This window comes from Callorhinus ursinus, unplaced genomic scaffold (genome assembly GCF_003265705.2).
Source record: "Callorhinus ursinus isolate GAN/ISIS: 27379988/994484 unplaced genomic scaffold, GSC_fseal_2.0 scaffold106, whole genome shotgun sequence".
NCBI lineage: Eukaryota > Metazoa > Chordata > Mammalia > Carnivora > Otariidae > Callorhinus > Callorhinus ursinus.
Window position 1 is genome coordinate 1,218,843 of NW_027397168.1, and position 22,825 is coordinate 1,241,667.

The following is a 22,825-nucleotide window of genomic DNA, read 5'->3' on the forward strand; positions in this document are numbered from 1 at the left end:
ATACTTATTAACGTAACCTGTTCCAGTCTTTCTTTCTTTTTTTTTTTTTTTTTTAAAGATTTTTATTTATTTATTTGAGAGGGAGAGAATGAGAGACAGAGAGCACAAGAGGGAAGAGGGTCGGAGGGAGAAACAGACTTCCCGCCAAGCAGGGAGCCCGATGCGGGACTCGATCCCGGGACTCCAGGATCACGACCTGAGCCGAAGGCAGTCGCCTAACCAACCGAGCCACCCAGGCGCCCCTGTTCCAGTCTTTCTGAAGATTTTCTTCACTGAGTCCCTGAATTCTTAGCCTACCAGTAATTTGGTCTGATTGTTGTAGAGCAACCTACAATGCTAGTCATCCTCGACACCACTTTCCCAGGTTAGATCCATTGTTTATTGAAGCCTTTCCTGCTGCCGCCTTCCTTTTCCATCCAGATTTTACTAAAGCTGATCCTTTAATATCCTAATAAAGGGTAAATGAAAGTAAACTGAAGCAAACTGCATATACAGAATATCAGTGTTTGGCCTCATGCTTTATTGTTGTGTATAGACTTTTAGATTCAACGTAATTTTACCTCACAACTTGGAAGGTGCTGTTCTATGTTTTGTTATCTAATATTACTAACAGGAGGGAAGGCTAACACTATCTTGAGTGTTCTTTTTAGGAGACATTCACATTTTTTGAAACCTTTTCAGGATGGTTTCACTTTCAGTATTCTGAAATTTCACAAGCATATTTCTAGATGTCTTTTTTTCTGTTGTAATTGTGGTTTTTGCCAGTTCAGCCTGCCCAACACTCAGTGAGCTATTCGAAGCTGAATATTCATAACTTTCTTGAGTTTAGAAAGATTCTCATTTATTTGATATATCCCTTATATTTTCTCTGTAAACTTCTCTGAAACTCCTATTAATTAAACTTCTATGTCCTTTTTGTTTCTTTTAATTTATGAATTTGTAAAGTTTCCTTAATTTTCCTTAAAACTTCTATTAAGGGGCACCTGGTGGCTCAGTTATTAAGCATCTGCCTTCAGCTCAGGTTATGAACCCAGAGTCCTGGGATTGAGCCCCGCATCGGGCTCCCTGTTCAGCAGGAGGCCTGCTTCTCCCTCTCCCACTCCCCCTGCTTGTGTTCCCTCTCTCGCTGTCTCTCTCTGTCAAATAAATAAATAAAATCTTTTAAAAAAATAAAACTTCTATTAAGTCTATTACAGCAATAACATTTTTTCATTCTTAGGAGTTCTGACTTTTTTTTTTCTAGAAAACAGAAGATTATTTTCTGTACATATTTTTCTTTAAAAAAGTGATTTTTAAACATTTTTATTTCAGTATAGTTAACAGTGTTTAAATATTAGTTTCAGGTGTACAATACTACCTAATTTTTTTTTTAAGATTTTATTTCTTTGGGAGATCATGAGTGGGGGAGGGGCAGAGAGAGAAGCAGACTCCCGGCTGAGCAGGGAGCCTGACCTAGGGCTTAATCCCAGAAGGATCATGACCTGAGCCGAAGGCAGACCTTTATCTGGCTGAGCCATCCAGGTGCCCCTCTGTTTCTTTTTTGATAGCTTTCCATATTTACCTGTTCAAATCTGACATAAGTTTTTAGTTTTCTTCTGTCATTATGTAACTTTCTCCACTTTAGGTTTAGTGCTGTCTCTTGGTCCTTATTATAATAGCTGATAGTTTTCTTCCTATGTTACGATCCTTAACTGTTCCAACATTTAAGAATGATATGGCTTGGGTCGTCTGGCTGGATCAGTCAATAGAGCTCAGTCAATAGAGTGTGTGACTCTTGATCCTGGTATTGTTTGAGCCCCACATTGGGTGTAGAAATTACTTTAAAAAAATGGGGGCACCTGGGTGGCTCAGTCGATAAGCGTCTGCCTTCGGCTTTGGTCATGATCCCAGAGTCCTGGGATGGAGCCCAGCATCAGGCTCCTTCTCCATCTCCCACTCCCCCTGCTTGTGTACCCTCTCTCACTGTGTCTCTGTCAAATAAATAAAATCTTAAAAAAAAAAAATGATATGGCTTGTTAACCCCAGGTAGCTGTAGATCATTTTCCCTGATTAGGAAGGGTTACTGGGATCTTTGTATGCATGGGAAGGACTAGCAAGTCAAAGAGAGATTCTCCAAATTCCTGAAAAGGTTTTGACTTAGCCACCAACTCTCATGCTAGCTACCCAAGTTTCCATAAGTTCATTTCTTCATAGTTTAAATTTCTTATATTACTACATTATTGCTTAGAACTTCAAATACTACAGATAACACTAGGTCTCCTATTAACCAGAATATCCAATCCCAGTCTCCTCCCTAGAAGGAACACTTACCAGTTGGCATGTGTCTCTCCAAAACCTTTTCGAAACATTTGCATACTTATTTAAATGTGTTAGAAATATTTTAAAAACATAATACTGTGCAAGTCTACAAAATTTGCTGTTTCAGTGTCCTTTAGTCAAATACATCCATGTCTGTATCACTGGTGCATTCTTTCAAACTGCTGCTAATATTTCTAGTCATGCACCATGGAACTTTAGATTGTTTCCAGTGTTTCATGTACTAATCATACTGCCCTCCAAAGGGACTATAGTGAACATTTTAAAAACTTCACTGCCTCCAAAGTGGCAGTGAGGCATTCTTACTGCTCCATGCCCTGGCCACTTTTTTGGGGGGGGTACATTATTTAAATTTGCATCTCAATACTAGTGAGGTTGAGCCGGGACTCATTTTCTGTATTTCTGCAATTTGCCTATTCTCATATTTTGTCCATTTTTATACCTCCTTAGTTGTCTTTTGCTTATTTATAGGTATTCTTACATCTTTCCCTTTGTATTATATTACAAATATTTTCTTCCTTTCTGTTCTAAATTTTAAGAACATTTTCTTTTTTAGAAATGTATGTCCAACACCAATTAATAAATATATCCTACTGTATTTGCTTATAATACTTTTACTTGTTTTACATTTAGGATCTTAGTCAACTGGAACTCCCTTTTTGTGGATGGTGTGAAGTAAGGATCCTATTCAGTTTACTTAGAGTGTGGAGTGAGGAAGCTGTTGGCTTCCACATAGAAAAGCATTTAACAGTCTTGTCACTGTTTCTTATTACCATCCCTCCCACCCCCAGCCTCTACATACAAACCAGCTTGAAGCCTAAACTCTAGGGATGCTCTGTACACAGCATTTGGGCAGAGTGGCTCCTATTACTGAAATCCCTATCATTCAAACATTTCAGGTTACAGCAGCCTCTGCTACATTTCATGAATGAACTCTTTCCTCCATTTTGTCTTTTACTTGCTCAATTCTTTTCATCCACTGATGACCCTGCTTTCTGATCTTTGGTGTCTTTTCCATTGTTTTATGCATTTAATGGGATATGGAAGGAAGGTAAATTTATATACTGTTAACTGCGAAAGAAAATCTTGGTTTTTCCAATGAAAATTCTGATAAGTTGCCTTTCCAAAAATTTGTACAAATTCATACTCTCATACATACTCCTTTCCTGCTTTTGCAATGCATATTTTTTATAAATCTGATATTGACAGATGGATAGTTCATTCACTTAACTTTTATTTCTTCATTCTAGTGAGATTCAGTATTTATCATACATTCATCAGTCACCTGTTGCCTCTTTATATCCTTTGTCTTTGGGAATAGTAGTGTCATTTTCTAAGTGATTGTAGGACCACTTTTATGTTAAGGATATGGATTTCATGTATGTTGTAATTATCTCTAATAGTGATATTTAAAAACTTTGTGTTTATACTATCTTTGACTATATAAAAGCTTAATAAAGTTCTTATGCTGTCAAACCTAGAATCTGTGTATGTGTGGCTTCTGGATCTCATGTCTTGTTTAGGAAGATTGTTTTCACTCTTGGATTATAAATTATGTTACTGTGTCCTCTAATAACTTTCACATTTGGATAAAAGAATGAAGGAATTGGTTTTGTACAGAGCAGAATCAATTTTACCAGTACTGTTAAGCCACTGACAAATTCCTTTATTTATATATTTTATGTGTTTATCTGTATGAATGTACATGTGTCTTTGTTCACATGCACACAATGTTTCAAGCCTTAAAAAATTCTTAGGATTTTTTAGGTACAAAGAATCTGTAGATTAATTTTGGGCCTCCTAACATCTTGAGAATAGTCTTCCCCTGCAGGATAAAATGTCTATCCAAATGTTCCTTTTCACCCTCCATTTCATCATTTTCTTTGTACCTATATTCATATGTGAATTGGTTACTGAAGTGATTGCATATTCAAAGCCTCCAGGAGTCAGGAAGTAATATGAAATGTAAAATAAGTCAGATGTAAGGGAAGGAGGAATGGTTTGAACTGTGGAGAACTGGAAAACACATGCCCAAATAAAAGTATTTGTATTTTTTTTTTTTTTGTATTCATTTTAAACTTAATGAGTACCAAATCAAACACGTTTGTGGGTCACCAGTTTAGGAGTATTGATCTATGGTTTTCTTTTCCCCTCTAGTTTTGGATTTACACCTTAGAACTAGCTTAACCTTTTTGGTTTTAAATGACTTAGATTTAATACAGTTCAACTACCTGGAATTAGGAGAGGGCATCAAACTTATATTTTATTTTCTATTCTTTGGTTATTGATTTTTTTAAGTTGTCTTTTTAAAAATATCTATTTTGCCTTTGTCTTAACGTAAATGAATACATCTCAGTAAATCCTACTTATTACTAGTGATTTTTAAAATCTGGCTTCTTAGAACTGTTGAGTATCTAATGAAGTTAGTTTTTCTTACCAACAAAGTCATATCTTGGTCTATATCATTATGGACTTTAGTATCAATGCTACTGTTTTTAGATACCCTTATCACCCACCTTTAGAACAATGACTACTGTTCTAATCAAAAATCTGTATAATCTCTTAAGTCTTAAACTGCTGCTGCTTTTGTTATTTCTCAGATGATCCTTGCTAAGAAGATCAGGTCCTCTTTGTATACCACAGTATCTTTTCATTTTATGGTAACATTTATTAAGTGATTATGCTAGGCACTCTGAGCAATTTACATGCATTCTCTCATTTAATCCTCCCATCAACTTTTGAGGTAGTACTATTATTATTTCCATAATATAAATAAGAAGACTGAACCTTACAAAGAACAAAATGTTTCTCTGAAACTAGAGGGCTAGAAAATGGAAGTGCAAGGATTAGAACCCAGATCTGTTTGATGCTGGAATATGAGTTCTTAATTCTGGATAAATAGCCAAAGAATGAGATGGATTTTGACATGAAATAGTATTTTGGAAGGTATACTGGAACAAGGTATTTGGGGCAGGAGGGCCTTTTAGGCTATTCTGAGGAATGTGTGCTTTAACCTAAGAACTATGGGGTACCAGTGAAGGGTATCAATGTGGAAGGGATATGATCAAACTTCTAAAATACAAGTTTGACTGCAATGTAGGCAGCTGACAAAGGAAGTGGTAAATACAGGGAGACCAATCAGAACGCTATTTCCATAGTCCATATGAAATAGATTACCGTGTACTGGACAAAGATGATGGAACGGAAATGGATTAAAGGAGTCAGATTCAAGGCATATTTAGGAGATAAAACCAACAGGTCTTGGCAACTGACTGGACATGGAGGATGAGGGAGAGGAAAGAGTCAAGAATGACTCCATAGTATGAATTCTCTCATGCTGGGCAAGATGGGCACGCTGCCTGAAAGATTTCCTGCAATCCTTGCACTCATAGGGTCTCTCTCCTGTATGAATTCTTTGATGTAGAGTAAGAGATCCACTATAGCTAAAGGCCTTCCCACAAATATTACATTCATAAGGTTTCTCTCCAGTATGAATTCGCTTATGTTGAGCAAGGCCTGCATTCTGGCTAAATGTTTTCCTACATTCCTTGCACATATAAGGTTTTTCTCCAGTATGACTTCTCTGATGTTGTGCAAGTGATGAACTATTGCTAAAGGCCTTCCCACATTCAATACACTCATAGGGTTTTTCTCCAGTGTGAACCCTCTGATGTTGATCAAGGTATGCAATCTGGCTGAAGGCTTTCCTGCATACTTTACATTCATAAGGTTTTTCTCCAGTATGAACTCTCTGATGTTGAGCAAGGTGTGCATATTGGCTGAAAGCTTTTCTACATTCCTTACATTCATATGGTCTCTCTCCAGTATGAATTCTCTGATGTACAATTAGGTATCCACGATGGCTAAAGGCTTTCCCACACACATTACATACATAAGGTTTTTCTCCTGTATGAATTCTCTGATGCTGAGCGAGAAATGAACCATTACTGAAGGCTTTTCCACATTCAATACATTCAAAAGGTCTCTCTCCAGTATGAACTCTCTGATGTTGAGCCAGGTGTGCAATCTGGCTGAAGGCTTTTTTACATTCTTTACATTGATAAGGTCTCTCTCCAGTATGAACTCTCTGATGTTGAGCAAGGTGTGCATTCTGGCTGAAGGCTTTCCTACATTCTTTACATTCATAGGGTTTCTCTCCAGTATGTATTCTCTTATGTTGAGCTAGGTTTGCACTCTGGCTGAAGGTTTTCCCACATTCAACACATGCATAGGGTTTCTCTCCAGTATGAATTCTCTGATGAAGAGTAAGGGATGAGCTCTGGTTGAAAACTTTCTCACATTCATTACATTTCAAGAGTTTCTTTTGTATATAGACTTTCTTATGTTTCATTTCGACAGACTTTTTTCGGTAACTTCTCTTTTGTGGCTCACGCTTATGTACTCTTTCTTTGGTGGGAAAAGTCTTTTTTATATCAAATATTGCATCCTCATGGAAAGTTTGCCAAGATTTAGTATATTCATTACTTTGATCCTCAGTGAGCATTTCTTTATGAGTGATGATCAGTTGTCTGGAATGTACCTCCTGACTTCCTAACTGGTTCTTGAGCCAGTCCTCACTTTTACAGTCTTCTCTCAAACTGGGGCAGTCAAGGCTATAACTAAGATGGCTTCTTCCCATTTTCACTAGTTCGGATGTTTCTTCATAAATAACTTGCTTTGATGAAAATCCATTGTTTTTAAACGTATACTCCCAATCTAAAAGATATAAAGAAAACAAAGGTCTTTTGTATTTCTTCATCAGAAAAGAACTTCTAAAACAAAAATTGGTGAATAAAATACATAAGAAGTTTGGGGATTTAACAGCTGTTAAGATGCAGTCTAAAAAGTATGAGATTATGAAGAATGAAAAACTAAGAATTAGGATATAAATTAGAAACCGAAGAAGTTATCTAAAATCACAGTAATTTTATATCTGGTTTAATATTACAGTCTCCAAGCACCCTTCCCTTCTTCTCCTGCCTCAGGTCATTCTGCATTCAAGCTAAGTTCATTATCTTTAAAAAGTCAATTTCATAAAGTCAGTGTGGCTAAAAAAACTTCCATAAGATCCTCATACCCAAAGGTACACCAGGTACTATTAGTTGCCTTAGGTTGTCCAGGCCAACTATGGCTAAATTTTTGTGGCCTAAAAAAATGTCTTTTTTGGGCACATGCCTGGCTCAGTCAGTAGAGCATGTGACTCTCTCAGGAATTCAAGCCCCACATTGGGTGTGTGGCCTACTTAAAAAAAAGTCTTCTTGTCAGGCATTTTCTATGTGATATATTCCAACCAAATGTAAATTTTTAAAAAAGATTTTATTTATATGAAAGAGAGCAAGTGAGCGTGAGTGGGGGGGAGGGGCAGAGGGAGAGGGAGAAGCAGACTCCCCGCTGAGTGGGGACCTCAATGTGGGACTCAATCCCAGGACCCTGCAATTGTGACCTGAGCCAAAGGCCTATGCTTAGAGGACTGAACCACCCAGGCGCCCACCAAATGTAAATACTCAATTGATCCGAAAGCTAAAATGCCTTCACATAAAAGTAATTTTGTATAGGGGTGCCTGGGTGGCTCAGTCAGTTAAATGTCCAACTTGATCTCAGCTCAGGTCTTAATCTAAGGTTTGTGAGTTCAAGCCATACATTGGGCTCCAGGATGTGGAACCTACTTTTTTAAAAAATAATTTTGTATCAAACTGCTTGATTTTATTAACCTGCCACATGCCTTAATTTGTCGCCTTCTTTCCATTCCCCAGTCAGATCATCTTTTCTGCTCAAGACTTTCTAGTGGTTTCTCACCACATTTATAATAAAACCAAAGATCCTATTATGGTTTACAAAACCGATTTAATACATGAACATAAATGTAAAAACTTGAGGGGCGCCTGGGTGGCTCAGTTGGTTAAGCGGCTGCCTTTGGCTCAGGTCATGATCTCAGGGTCCTGGGATCGAGCCCCGCATTGGGCTCCCTGCTTGGAGGGAAGCCTCCTCCTCCCTCTCCCACTCCCCCTGCTTGTGTTCCCTCTCTCGCTGTCTCTCTCTCTGTCAAATAAATAAATAAAATCTTTAAAAAAATGTAAAAACTTTAGTAAAATTACTGCAAATCAAATCCAGGACAATATGAAAGCATAATCATTACCAAGTAGAGCTTGTCCCAGGACTACAAGATTGGTTTAATATGTGAAAACCAGTGTAATTCACCACATTAACAGATTAAAGGTGGAAAATCAAATGATCATTTCAATAGATGTAGAAAGAGTAGTTGGCTAAATTCAGCATCTGTTTATTATAAAACTTCTTAGCAAACCAGGTATAGAAAACTTTATCAAACTGATACAGGGCATCTGAAACATCAGCTTAATGGTGAAAGACTGAATACATTTTCCCTTAAGATTGAGAAAAATACAAGTATATCTACTCTTAATAATTTTATTCAACATTGTAGAAGATGTCCTTGCTTCTGCAGTAAGTCAGGAAAGGAAAACTGTAAGATTAGAAAGGAAGAAATAAATTGCAGGTAACATGATGGTCTATGCAGAAAAACCTCAGGAACCTACAAAGTACTAGAACAACTATTAAATAAATATATCAAGATTATAAAATATAAAGTTAATATAAAAATCAATTTACATTTTTGCATACTAGCAACAAGCAAATGGAAAATGGAATTCTTAAGAATTCTATTTATAATAGCACCAAAAAATACCGTAAGATTAAAAAAAATATATATATATATAGTCACTGCACTGGACACTACAGAATACTAAGAGAATTTAAAAAGACTAATAAATGGCTACATAAACCATATTCATGAACTAAACTCAAATGATGTTAATTTGGATATCAGTTCTTCCCAAATTGATGTATAGATTCCATATAATCCAAATCAAAATCCTAGCAGGCTTTTGGGTAGAAATTCTCAACTTCATTCTGACATTTGGGAATGCAAATGATGTAAATAGTTAAAGTGATTTTACAAGTTGAACTATCAGATATCAAAAGTTACTATAGGGCACCTGGGTGGCTCATTTGGTTAAGCGTCTGCCTTTGGCTGGGGTCGTGATCCCAGGGTCCTGGGATCAAGCCCCGCATTGGGCTCCCTGTTCAGCAGGAAGCCTACTGCCCCCTCTCACACTCTCCCTGCTTGTGTTCCCTCTCTCCCTGTCTCTCTCTGTCAAATAAATGAATAAAATCTTTAAAAAAAAAAAGTATAAATTAAAGTAATCAAGACTGGTACTGATGAAAGGAAAGGCATAGAGATCTCGATGGGACAGAATAGAGTTCAGAACTGGACCCATGTAGATATGGTCAACTGCTTTTGGTACAGAGGTACCAACAAGGCAGTATAATGGGTAAAGTCAAGTCTTTTTAAAAGATACTGGAGCAACTGCATATATATCCAGTGAGGAAAAAAAAACCCAAAACCTCAATCTTTACTTCACACAAGACACAAAATTTAGCTCAGTGGGTCATATACCAAAATGTAAAAGCTAAAACTACAAAATTCTTAGGAGAAAACACAGAAGAAAATTTTGGTGACTTAAGGGGTAGCAAGAATTTCTTAGATATGACACAGAAAACACCAAACAAATTAATAAATTGGACTTTATGAAAATTAAACTGGATGTTGAAAAGACAGCAGAAAAACAAAACCACAAGCCACAGTTGGCACACATGTATCCTAATACATATAAATGGCAAAAGACTTGTATTAAGACTATATAAAGAACTCTTACAATTTGATAAGAAAAACAGTAATAAAACATGGGCAAAAGATTTGAACACTTAACAAAAGATATGAATGGCCAAATAGCATATGAAAAGACATTCAACATTATGTCATCAGAGAATTGCATATTAAAACCACAATGAGATACCACAACACAACCATTAGAATGAATAAAAGAAAAAACTGACAATACAAAGACATGAAGATAGGGAGGAAATGGAAGTCTCATATTGCTGTTGGGAATGAAAATGGTACAGTCACTTTGGAAGACTGGCAGTTTCTTAAAAAGTTAAACCTATATCTACTGTATGACTCTTTGCACTTTTAGACATTTACCCAAGAGAAATGAAAACATATATGCACACAAAGTCCTGTAAATGACAGCTTCACAGCAGCTTTATTTATAATAGCCAAAACCTGGAAACAACCCAAATATCCATAAACAGATGAAAGGAAAAAAAAAATGTTGGATGTCTGCACAATAGACTACTACTCAGCAATAAAATGCATAAAGTATTCATACATGCAAAAATACAATTTTTGAAATTATGAGTTAAATAAGCCAGACACAACAATATATATGAATCCATTTAGTTTAGATGGAAACTAGTCTAAAATGACAAAGATCAGGGCGCCTGGGTGGCTCAGTTGGTTGAGTGACTGCCTTTGGCTCAGGTCATGATCCTGGAGTCCTGGAATTGAGCCCCACATCGGGGTCCCGGCTCATCGGGGAGACTGCTTCTCCCTCTGACCCTCTCCCCTCTTATGCTATTTCTCACTCTCAAATAAATAAATAAATAAATATCTTAAAAATAATAACAATAAAATGACAAAGATCAGATTGGTGTTTGGAGCCAGGAGGATAAAAATGGACTGCAAAAAGGCACAGGCAATCTTTTGGGGTGATGGAAATGCTGTATGTCTTCATTGTGGTGATGGTTTCATGGGTGTGTACAATAGTCAGAATTCATCACATTGTATGATGTATATGAGTGCGATTTACTGTATGTAAAATTCCTTAATAAAGTTAAGAAAAAACAGATGGAAACAAGAAAGGTAAGTAAAGACAGACTTTAATAATATAAAAAAGTAAAACTCATGTAACAAGCTCTTAACACTGAAAATAGAGACTTAACCTTGGAACCTACGGAACATTTTACAAACACCAACTGTATATTATGCCATACAAAATCCTAAAGTCTCAAAGAATACGAAGTCCTTTATGATCAAATATGATAAAGTAACTTGATCAAAATATATTAAAACCAGAAAAATTTCTTTTTTTAAAAGATTTATTTATTCCAGAGAAAGAGAAAAAGAGCGTGTGAGTATGAGTGGGGGGAAGGAGAGAGGGAGAGAGATACTCAGACTTCCCGCTGGGCGGGGAGCCTGACCCAGGGCTCAATCCCGCGACTCTTGAGATCATGACCTGAGCCAAAATCAAAAGTTGGATACTTAACTGACTGAGCCATCCAGGTGCCCCCAGAAAACTTTCTTTTAAACAACTCTCCCGTAAAAAAGAAATTTTTTTAAAAGTAGGTTATCTAGGAAATAGCAATAACAAAAACAGTAAATATTAGACTCTCTGGAGGACAGCTGAAGCTATATTCAGAGGAAAATTCATAGCCCCTAATAATTTAGTGAATAAGAGAATGAAACTAATAGATTTAAGCATTTATTTCAGCAAAACGGGGAACAAAAAAATAAACCTAAGAAAATTAGAATGATGGAATTAGGGAAAGCAGAAAATAAAGAATTGTAAAGAGAATAATGGTAACACTAATAAATCCATAAGATGCATTTTAAAAATAAAATTAATGACTAGCTTACCTAGTAATTTTTAAAAAAGAATAGCTATACAAAATAAAATTGGAAACTATTAAAAAAGAATTACAAGATTATTTTCTTCAGATTCATAGAAATAAATTTGATAACCTAAATCAAAAGATAATTGTTTGGGAAAGTAAAAATTTGTAAAATTTCACCCAAGACAGAAACCGTAAGGAGACCACTTACCAGAGAGAACACTGAGAAAGTTGTCAAAGATCCACTTTCCCACAAAAGCCCTGATACCAGGGTTTTTCTCAAACTGTAAAACTAAGTGATCTCATCCATTCGTACTAGCATCTCTAAATCACTTTTTTCTGAGCCTCTCCCGATCTAGTGGCATGTTGTATTTCTTCACTCAGAAGTCTCTCCATCTTGTAAAAATCTCTTATGTCCCAAGTCACATTATCATCTTTTTCCTCTGCCAGGATATTCTTTTGACTTGTTTCTATTAAACCGTCTCACTTTCCAGTTACCCAGACTTGAAAATATAACTGGAAATTCTTCTTTCTGTGATGGTTAATTAGCCTCTGAAGAACCTTAATTTAGCAGAATGATTTTCTTAAAGTAAAAACTCAGTGAATCTTGGTAAAAGAATAAATGAATGAATAAATGAATCAAACCTTCATTCTAAAAGGAATGAGTGACTGAAAATGAAAAAAATAGACATCGCTATGTCTAGATTTTTAAAAGTATGATGGAGCAACTTTTGCAAAACTAAAAAGCAAGAACAAGCAGACACTGACATTTTGGACCCAGAGAATAGGAAAAGGTTATCAGAGAAGACAGTAACTTGTGAGAGAATATATACAAGAATAAGGGAGCTCATGCCAATGGCACCTCAATGCTTCTTCCCAGGCCTTGAGCCTTTAAGAAAAATTACCCGTGAAACATCAATTATAAGCTGGAACCTCTCAGAATAGCTGAGCTTTTCCTTGCAATGGCCTCTTCTACCTTCCTAGTTCTTTCTCACTCACCAGGGCACGTGCCTCTTGTCCCCTCCTTCTTCACCATCCAGGGTTCTTTTCCTTGTTCCAATAATGAGATCACATCTGGCTTAGAAACTGAAACTCCTGCTTACAAGGAATAAAGGGAGAATTAGCCGGGCCCATAAATCAGATCAAGGTGCTTGGTCAGGAAGTCAAGGGCACTAGGCAGAAGGGAGTAGAGGAAGAGGTGAAGTATTCTGAAGAATGGGGAAAATGAAGTTGTAGGAATAGTCCAATGAAGCTACCAGTTCTACAAACTCAGCCTATTCTGGGGAGCACAAGAAAGGGAAATTTAGTGAAGTACTTTGGAGGCTTCCCAAACATTGGAAAGCAGCCCTATGTGCAGATTCTGAATTCTAGGGAACCTCCTTACCTAGTGATACCAGGCTCCTATAGTTCTCCAACATCACCTTTCTGTACAAATTCCTCTGAGCAGGGTTCAGCCATTCCCACTCCTCTTGAGAGAAATCTACAGCCACATCCCCAAATGTCACCAAATCCTGAAATGACATAAACATACTCCTTTATTCTCAACTAGTATTCTTCACCTCAGACTGGCATAGTTTGAAGAGTTAATTTGTACTTTTGGAGAGAAATATTGCATATAGCGAAACTTTCTGGCAGTATCTTTGGTTCTCTGCAACATATGTCAAGTAATTTCTAAAATTTCTCTGTGCTTGGTTTAATATTTTGTCATGGAAAGTATACAATTTCTGACATAGTCTCTACTGATGGGGAAAAGAGCAAATGAGCAAAATAATTGTTATTCATACTAAATGCTAATGCATTTCTCAATATCGAAAATCAGGACAGACGAGAGCAGTGAAGAAAGGCTTTAAGGAGGAGGCAGGAATATGTTGTACAGACCAAGTTGAACGTGGCCTAAATCTACATTTTCCAAACTCTTTCGTGGAATGGCTAATGTTCCAGCTGTATCAATAGGGTACCTATATAAATATATTTGATGCTTATAATATTGATTTCCTAAAACTAAACATGTAGGTAGTAAAAATGTTAAACAAGTTCTATAGTGATTTTGCAAAAATATAACCTAAACGAAGGTATGCCATAGCAGAATGACTGGGGCAATAAAAGATTATCTAACAGCTCTTGATAACCCCACTGAGTTTCAAAGACAGTTGGTAACTTCTCATGTAAAGAGACAAAATAATAGTAATTTTAAGCACTATTAGATAGTGAACATTTCAGATGTGATAACGAAGTGCAACAAAAAAATCCTTACAGCTCTCACTAGAGGAACATACCCAGTTGTGCATGTCTAATGAGTGAGAGGTTTTTTTTTTTTAAGATTTTATTTATTTTTTGACAGAGAAAGAGACAGTGAGGGAGGGAACACAAGCAGCGGGAGTGGGAGAGGGAGAAGCAGGCTTCCCGTGGAGCAGGGAGCCCAATGCAGGGCCCGATCCCAGGACCCTGGGATCATGACCTGAGCAGAAGGCAGACGCTTAACAACTGAGCCACCCAGGCGCCCTGAGTGAGAGTTTTTAAAATGTTAAAGTACAGTTCTCAATAATACTCCATTGAATTAAGGATCTTTATAACACGGAATAAGACCTAGTCTGCTTGCTAAAAATTCAAAACGGGTGTTCTTCCTAATGAGGTAAATCTGCTCCAGACTTACCAGGGCTTACCTGTGGTTTGCTATATGCTTCTTTGGTTTGGCATGTCACAGAGCAAAGCCTACTCTTTACCTGGGCTGATATACAGACGCACTTGGTGATACACATCTGAAGAGCTGAACTGACTTGTTAAATACTGAAATAATGCCACCTGGTTGTAAACAGCTACTGCACTGAGCCCTGCTAGTGACTATCCCAGATCTCCCCACAACCCAGCAACTTAAGGGCAATGCCCAGCACAGCAGCAGCCTCCAGTATCCCAGCTGGGGTAAGTTCTGGTGTGTGCCCTTGCCCTAGTGGTTATCAAATATGAACATCACTCCTATTTAATGTGACTCTGCAGAGTAATGGTCCTATTGAGGATGTATTTAAGCACATCAATGATTTTATGCAGAAACAGTTTTAATGGAAATAATGAATTAATATGTGAACTGCTGGTGCCCAAGTTTATGTTTAAGGAGGCTCTAAGGGAAGAAGTATGCCTCCAAGAAACATCAGTTATGTGCAGCAGCTTGATCTTACATGCCTCCATCTCTAAAACACTTAACACAGGGAAATATGGGAAGTGAGTAAAGGCTTCAAGGAAGGAAGGGAACATGAACTGAGTCTTAAAAGATGAAACTTGTCCTAGACAAGGCTGGGTACTGTCAATCATCAATTCTATTAAAAAAACACTTCAGGGGCGCCTGGATGGCTCAGTCGTTGGGCATCTTGCCTTCGGCTCAGGTCATGATCCCAGGGTCCTGGGATCGAGCCCCGTGTCGGGCTCCCTGCTCGGCGGGAAGCCTGCTTCTCCCTCTCCCACTCCCCCTGCTTGTGTTCCCTCTCTCGCTCACTCTCTCTGTCAAATAAATAAAATCTTTAAAAAAAAAAACACCTCAATTCAATACAAACTATAATATTTTGTGCAAACAAAAGTGTTCTATACACATTTCCTCTGTAAACAGAGGTGAGGCAGCTTTTGCTAGGTAAAGTTCTTAGATCTTTTTTAGCTTCACACACAAACTAATGGATTCCAGGTTTCAACTGACTGACTTTTCCCATTAGCCATTCAATGGGACTTGAATATCTTTAAAATAGTTTAGTATTTATTTTGATTTGATAAAACAGGAATTTTCATACAGTTTGTAATCATGAAGGAAACTTAGCAAATGATGTCCAGTATTTCTACCCTCAGTGATTTTTTTTTCCTTTTTATAAAAGTGAAAAGAACTGCAAGTCCTCCATCCCCACATCTACCCACCATGTCACCCTACTTCCTAGAAACAATCAAAATTTACAGCTAGTATATATCTGTTCAAATGTTTCCTTATACAGACATGTTGATGATTATCTATCCACATTCATTATAACATCACTTTTGTTAAATGGACAACATTATGTGGTATAAATATGCTGTATCTTTACTAACCCCTTGTTTACTTTCATTTACATGAATCTGAATTTTTCATTATGATGTAAGAATAGTGATGCGCACTATTTTTAAATGTTACAGTACAGTTCTCATATAATACTACTGTATGTTGAATTAAGGATTCAACAGACATCTCCAATTATTTCCTTAGAATAAATCCTAGAAGATATTCTCTCTACTGAGACTAGGATTTCCCAAACTTACTTGACCTCAGAAAAAATTTTAAATTACACTGTTTTCATCTAGCAAGAATATGAGCTGGGGCACCTGGGTGGCTCAGTTGGTTAAGCGACTGCCTTCAGCTCAGGTCATGATCCTGCAGTCCTGGGATTGAGTCCCGTATCAGGCTCCCTGCTCAGCAGGGAGTCTGCTTCTCTCTCTGACCCTCCTCCCTCTCATGCTCTCTGTCTCTCATTCTCTCTCTCTCAAATAAATAAAATCTTTAAAAAAAAAAAAAGAATATGAGCTAATGAAAAGATAATTCAGGCTGGGAATAAAGTGTTGACCTGTACTCAAAGAAATACTAATTGTTCTTCAGGTAGAAGGAAAATGGAAGGAAATGGAAATGAAAATCAAAAAGAAATCAAAAACCTCAAAGGAATAACTATAATATCTACTACTACTACTAAGTTGGAGTTAACCACTACAGGTGTCTTATCTTGTTCAGAAAGTGATAAGAATACTAATTATAGAAGGAAAATTACAGAAGGAAGAAAGAAGATAATTACATAATGAGAAATGGGTAAATATCCTATAGTGGCCACTAAAATAATAATAATGTATAATTAACAAGATAATAAGGAAAAAGTACTTGATTTATCTAAAAGAAGGCAAACAAGGAGAAATAAAGGAACAAAGAATAGATGGAATAAGAAAACAAACTGCATTATGATAGGCTTAAATATATCAGTAATTACATTAAATGAAAATGTACTAAACACTAACTAAAAGACAGATTCTCGGACTGGATTTCTTAAAAAATCAATGTTTTAAGAGAGACATGGGATTTTGGGAGGCACAAGGAATCATGGAAGGCACACAGGGCCACTCAAGTGCCTTGCTGTTGAGTACAGAGAATCAACAGCAGGCATAGGGATTGTGAGAGGCACACAGGTGACAACCAACAAAGTGGTGTTTATAAGAGGCACCCTTTAAATATAATCCTTAGAAACAAGAGGCTTTCAAAAAATGTGTATCGGATGCATCCTTGGACTTAATAAAAACGCAGTTTCCTGGGCTGCATCACCAGAGTCTGATTCATAAGGTCTGGGATGGGGTCCCAGAAATAGCATTTGGGCTGATGGGCTCTGTCTGTTCTACACATCATACCCTCCGCTTTCTGCTTTTTCCATTACCAATTTAGCAGCAGGAGAAAAGAGGTAGCTGGCTCTTACCTCTCTGGTCTTACTCATAGATGAACAACTCACAATCTTGTTCATTTATATATTAGTTTGACAAATATTTACTGAATGCCTACTACCTACAATGTTCCAAGCATAGGGAAAACAAAGGTAAACAAAATATAGTTCCTCTGCTTGTGGAGTTAATATTCTAACAGAGGAGAAAGACAGTAAACATCAGGTCATACAATGTCGGGTGGTGTTAAACACTATGACAAAAAAACAAGGTGATTTGGAGTGACAAGAGTGTTTGTTTTAGATAAGATGGTCAAAGTAAACCTCAATGAAGCAGTAATGTTTAAACAACAATCTAAAAGTGAGAGTAAACCATGCTGATATCTAAGGGAAGAGAATTACAGAAGAGGGAGGAGCAAATGCAAAGGTTCAGAGACAGGAAAGAGCTTGGTTAAGTTTGAGGAACAGCAAGTTGACCAGTGTGATTGGAGCACGGAAAGGTAAAAACTTGGAGAAAATGAGGTCTGGAGTAGCCAAGAGCTGGATCATGCAGGGCCTTACAGACTGTGGAGAGGACACTGGATTTCATTCCAAGTAAAATGGGAAGCCAGTGAGGGTTCCAGGCAAAGGGAACTGTTTCCTTCACTGGTCCATAGTCCTTCATTATTTTCTACCACCCTCTTCAAATCATCACTCACCATCATCTATTTATGCCGACCCTCAACATATATTACAACTTCCTATATCTGATACAATCACTAACTAGTGACATAGGTATGTCATTTTCCTCACTTGGCCTGTTTTTCCTCATCTGTAAAATGAGTGACTTGGACAAGATCACCCACAACTTTCTACCTGGCTTTATTATTTTATTAGCCTGATCTGTGCTGCCCAATACACAGCTACTAGTCACATGTGGCTATTTAAATTTAAATCAATTAACATTAAAGATTCAGTTCCTCTGTCACACTAGTATATCCAAGTGTTCCAGAGCCACAGGTAGCTAATGGCTACTATACTGGACAGTGCAGATAGAGAACATTTCTATAATCGGGCGCCTGGGTGGCTCAGTTGGTTAAGCGTCTGCCTTCGGCTCGCGTCATGGTCCCAGGGTCCTGGGATCGAGCCCCTCATCGGGCTCCCTGCTCAGCGGGAAGCCTGCTTCTCCCTCTGCCTGCCACTTCCCCTGCTTGTGCTCCTGCTCTTGCTCTCTCTCTCTCTGTCAAATAAATAAATAAAATCTTTAAAAAAAAATTAAAAAAAAAAAAAGAACATTTCTATAATCAGTCATCACAGGAAGTTCTACTGGACGGTGCTGCTCTAGTTGATTTCTGCTTCTGGTTCATCTTGCTCTTATAGCCATTCTCTATATTTTCATCCAGCATTTCAACCATTCATATGGCTTTATTTTTTACATTTAACCTATAGAATATATTTACCCTCAAAGTGTGAGGAAGAAATCTTTTTTTTTTTTAAGATTTTATTTATTTGACAGAGAGAGACAGTGAGAGAGGGAACATAAGCAGGAGGAGTGGAAGAGGGAGAAGCAGGCTTCCCACTGAGCAGGGAGCCCGATGCAGGACTCAATCCCAGGACCCTGGGATCATGACCTGAGCCAAAGGCAGACGCTTAACGACTGAGCCACCCAGGCGCCCCAAGAAATCTTTTTTCTAAATGAATAATCCATTCTGTCTCCACCGATTTAAAAGAACATCACTTACATTATCACCTAATAAACAAACTAGTAGACATTACATTCCATGAAAACAAAGACGGTGTCTATTTTCATTTACTACAGTATTTCCAGCATTTAGTATATAGTAAGTCTTTAATAACTCTATGTTCAGTGAATGAATAAATGTCTTCCATTCTTATTTATACTTGCATTTGTTTTTGGACATTATATATTGATCTTTTCATTTGTTTCTTCTGGCTCTCATTCCATACTATTTACTGTTTCATTACAGATGTATGCAGCCATTTTAAAATGTAGATTCAAGTACTATTCTCATTTTTTCAAAAAATGTCCTATTTTTCCATAAGTAATTCCACTAATCTTAACTGGATGACCTAGAATATCCTAGCTGTAGCACACTATTAACTCAGAATGTCCCTATAACAGGGCCTTATTACTCCCATGGAACCTTATTCCTCAGAGCCCACTGACTGCCCTAGCTGATAACACTCAAAACCCAACACATACTACTCTTCAAAATCACCTTGAGCAAGATATCTTGTCATGTATTATGACTAAGATTGCCCAGTAGCCCTTGTCTTGCCTTCCTCTCAAACCTAGGTCTGTGAAGAAGCTCTAAGCTAGTGGTCACATCAGAATACACCTTGACCTCAGTGAATCAAACTCCTTACATTAAGGCTTTCATATACCACCAAGGAGTGCATTTTTGCCTCCTGAGAGCTCCACACCTAACCTGTAGGAGTGCTAAGCTATTTCTTGAATGAAGATGAAAATGCTGGCTGAGAAAAAAAAGGAAGCTCACTGGGACCTTTTACTGGATTGGGAGAACATGAGAACAAGGTTACTGAATGAATGGGGCTTTGGTAGCTGGGAAATTTCAGAAGAAAAGCAAGATGTTCCTATGAAACCTGAAAAAGCACCTCAGGGAGAAGCAATCTTTCCTTACCTTGGACATGGCTTTAAGAATTTAAGAATTTATGGCAGCTCCTCTGTCCTCCTACTTCACGCTCCTCACTGGAAGGGCAGTGTCTGGAATAATAGAGCTGGAGAGGGAGAAAGAAACCATAAATGGCACTATCAAGTAAGGATTGTTTCCCCCCTTAACACATGAAAGCTGTCCATCAATGAAATTACTGAAATTATCCAAGGCTTCAGGGTAATAAGTGAGCCCAACTGGAATCCAGGTCTGACTTTTTAGTCTTCCCACCAGATAGATAATGATGGTAAAAGAGAGTATGTTACCGCCCTTACTACAAAATGAGATAAAGCTACAAATGCCCCAGAGAAAGCATCTTTACACAGAGTAGGCATCAGAGGGGTCACGTGGTCTGGAGCACACTGGACCAAAGAGTCAGAACACTCTGCTTGTAGTCCTGACTTACGGCAAACTGCACCTGGAAACCAATCCCTTAACTTTTCTGTGCAATTTCCCCAAAAAGCGATGAAGGAGGGGACGATGCATTAACAGTCACCAAAACCCCTATTCATGAGTTATTTTCCACTAAACCTCTCTACCTTGGAGAGTATAAAGGAATTATCTCGGAAGCAGCATAACAGTAAGAACCACCAGGTGTGGGGATCAGAACACCTGCCCTCAGACACCCAGTCTACCACTCACTAGCTCTGCAACTTCCATGACTTCGGTAGCCACTCCAAACCTCAGTTTCCTCATCAGTGAAACGGTACCTACTTCGCATCAATTGTTGGGAGCATCCTGAGATGATCCACATGAAGCATTCAGCATAGTGCTTGGCACAGCCTTCGTGCTCAGTAACTGTCAGTCATGCGTGTTCATAAATAGCACACAGTGGGTCTCCCCTACTGTGCGCTATTAGCAGAGCCTAGGAGAGGAAGGGAGACGTCCTCCCGTGCCAGAGAGCCTCCTCTGCTGGCCTCCAGACCTGGAGCGGGGGCTCCTCTCTCCTTCCCTCTCTTCTTTCTCAAGCGCTCCCCTTCATCTCGGTCCCTCTCAGGCTCCCCTGCCCGACGCAGTCTCCCACAGCCCGGAGCACACTGGCCTCCGCAAGCACCCACCCCCGCCCCCCGCCCCCCGCAGAAGCCACGCCGCCCTCGCGCGGGCAGCTCTCCCGGCAGCCTGGCACCCGTGCGCTCGCAGTGGGTCGCACGGTCACGCCAACATAAGGTCACACAAGCTCTCGCTGTCTCACATGACCAGCCACACAGCCGCACACTCACCGTCACTGTCATGGTCACAGACGTTCGCACAGTCACACACTGGGGCACGCACGCGGTGACACGGTGTCACGCGGTGACACGGTCTCCCACTGCCGCGGGCCCCCTCGCGCGCCCGCTCCAGCCCCGCAAGCCTGCCGAGGCGCGCGCCCGCCCCCGGCGTCCTCACCGCCTCCTCCCCGCGGGTCGGCACCTCCCTCCGCGCCGTCGGCCGCCGCCAGCCGAGCGCCCCGCGGGCCGGGGCGGGGCCTCGCTCTCGGCCGGACCGGCGGGCTCACAAAGGGGCCGCGGCGCTCGGGCGGGCAGCGGGGCCGGCCGCACGGGCCGCTGGGAAATGGAGTCCGGGCTGGGCGCGGCGCGGGGCATCCTGGGACTGCCCTCCGCGGGCGCCGGCCCAGTGATTCCCGCCCCTGCCCCCAGTCGCGTGACGCGCTCTCCAAGCCCCGGACCTCCCAACCCAGAACCACGACCGGATCAGCCCCGTCAGGCCGACCGTTCCCGCCCAGGCCTGGACCGGCCGGTTCGGAGTGCGCAGGCGCAGCGAGCCCGGTACTCGAAAGCACTGTGTCGGGCGGGGCCGAGGTGCGCACGCGTCGTGGGCGGGGCCGCGCGCCGGCGCCGCGGGGGGCGCTGCGGGAAGGGAGCAGGCGGTGCGGGGCGTGCGGGCCCGGCGCGCGGCAGGGGCTCCGGAGGGGGTGTGCGGGGTCCAGGGCCCCGCTTGCCCGGGCTTCATTCCTTTCGTTCCTTTTCTTCTTTCGTTCTTTCTTCTGTCTCGTTAGCCACTTATTGAGCGCCGACTGTGTGCCAGGCACAGTTTTAGGCGCTGGGGACACACCTGAGCCTGCAGCGAAGAATCCCCACCCTCCTGTGGCTGACATTCTAAGGAGGGAGAAATTCAATAGAAAAGGAAAAAAACTCGGTAGAAAAGATACATACCGGGAAATGGTACGTGTTATTAAAAAGAAAACCAAAAAACCACAGCCGTTCATAGATCATTCTTTCCGTTCTACCCACCCTCTTGTTCCTATACTTAAACCTATGTCTTTGAAAGTATTTCATTAACTCCTATTCATGTCTCAACCATTCCGCCATCGGGTTATGCCCTTCGCTGCTTCCGCTGCAGCTCGTCTCAGCAGAGTCACCGATGACAAAAAGCATATGAGATGGGAATTTTTATATTAAGGAAATTTTAAAAATACAAATACATTCTCAAAAGATTAACTGAAACGTTAATAGTAATAAAACGTTGAATACAAACGATATGGCTACAAGTAGTATGATTAACGGTACATCTATCGGCTTGAAAACTATACAACTTAATAAAAATTGTGTGATGATGAAGCAATATCTCAAAATACTTTTGGGTTATGTTTTATTTTAAAGGAGGAACAAGGCTGTTACAATTGCACTAAGACGGCTATATTGGAAAACCGGTCCCGTGCAAAAAGTAAAAGCAACACAGTCAACGAAAATTGTGGTTGGTTTTGTGTTTGAGTATTGAAATTCTGATTATCTTCCCCCTTGCTTTTTCAGACCATACAGACAAACCTTATGTAAGTTAAGATATATCAGTAAACTTCCAGTTTTTTGCAGCCTTTTGCACATTTCACAAAGGTATAGAGATTGGGTATCTTTAGCCTGAAAATTTGTGGTAACATTTTTCATTTCA

At 39.5% G+C, this 22,825-nt stretch overlaps 1 protein-coding gene across 6 annotated transcripts; it reads right to left on the reverse strand.

The window, feature by feature from the left end:
* Positions 1 to 4,505: 4,505 nt before the first annotated feature.
* On the reverse strand, positions 4,506 to 21,649 carry ZNF583 (zinc finger protein 583). Of its 6 annotated transcripts, none has more exons than XM_073889368.1 (5): positions 21,326 to 21,649; positions 19,910 to 20,006; positions 13,232 to 13,358; positions 12,847 to 12,945; positions 4,506 to 7,032 (listed from the first exon to the last, which is right to left on the reverse strand). In XM_073889368.1, exons 2-5 carry the CDS (start codon positions 19,916 to 19,918, stop codon positions 5,555 to 5,557), a joined length of 1,713 nt encoding a protein of 570 aa, XP_073745469.1. In that variant the 5' UTR covers positions 19,919 to 20,006; positions 21,326 to 21,649; the 3' UTR covers positions 4,506 to 5,554. The 6 variants fall into 6 exon arrangements, with proteins under 6 accessions (XP_073745469.1, XP_073745471.1, XP_073745472.1 ...); XM_073889370.1 differs by lacking the exon at positions 21,326 to 21,649 and adding an exon at positions 21,160 to 21,310; XM_073889371.1 differs by lacking the exon at positions 21,326 to 21,649 and adding an exon at positions 20,654 to 20,935.
* Between the last annotated feature and the right edge of the window lie 1,176 nt (positions 21,650 to 22,825).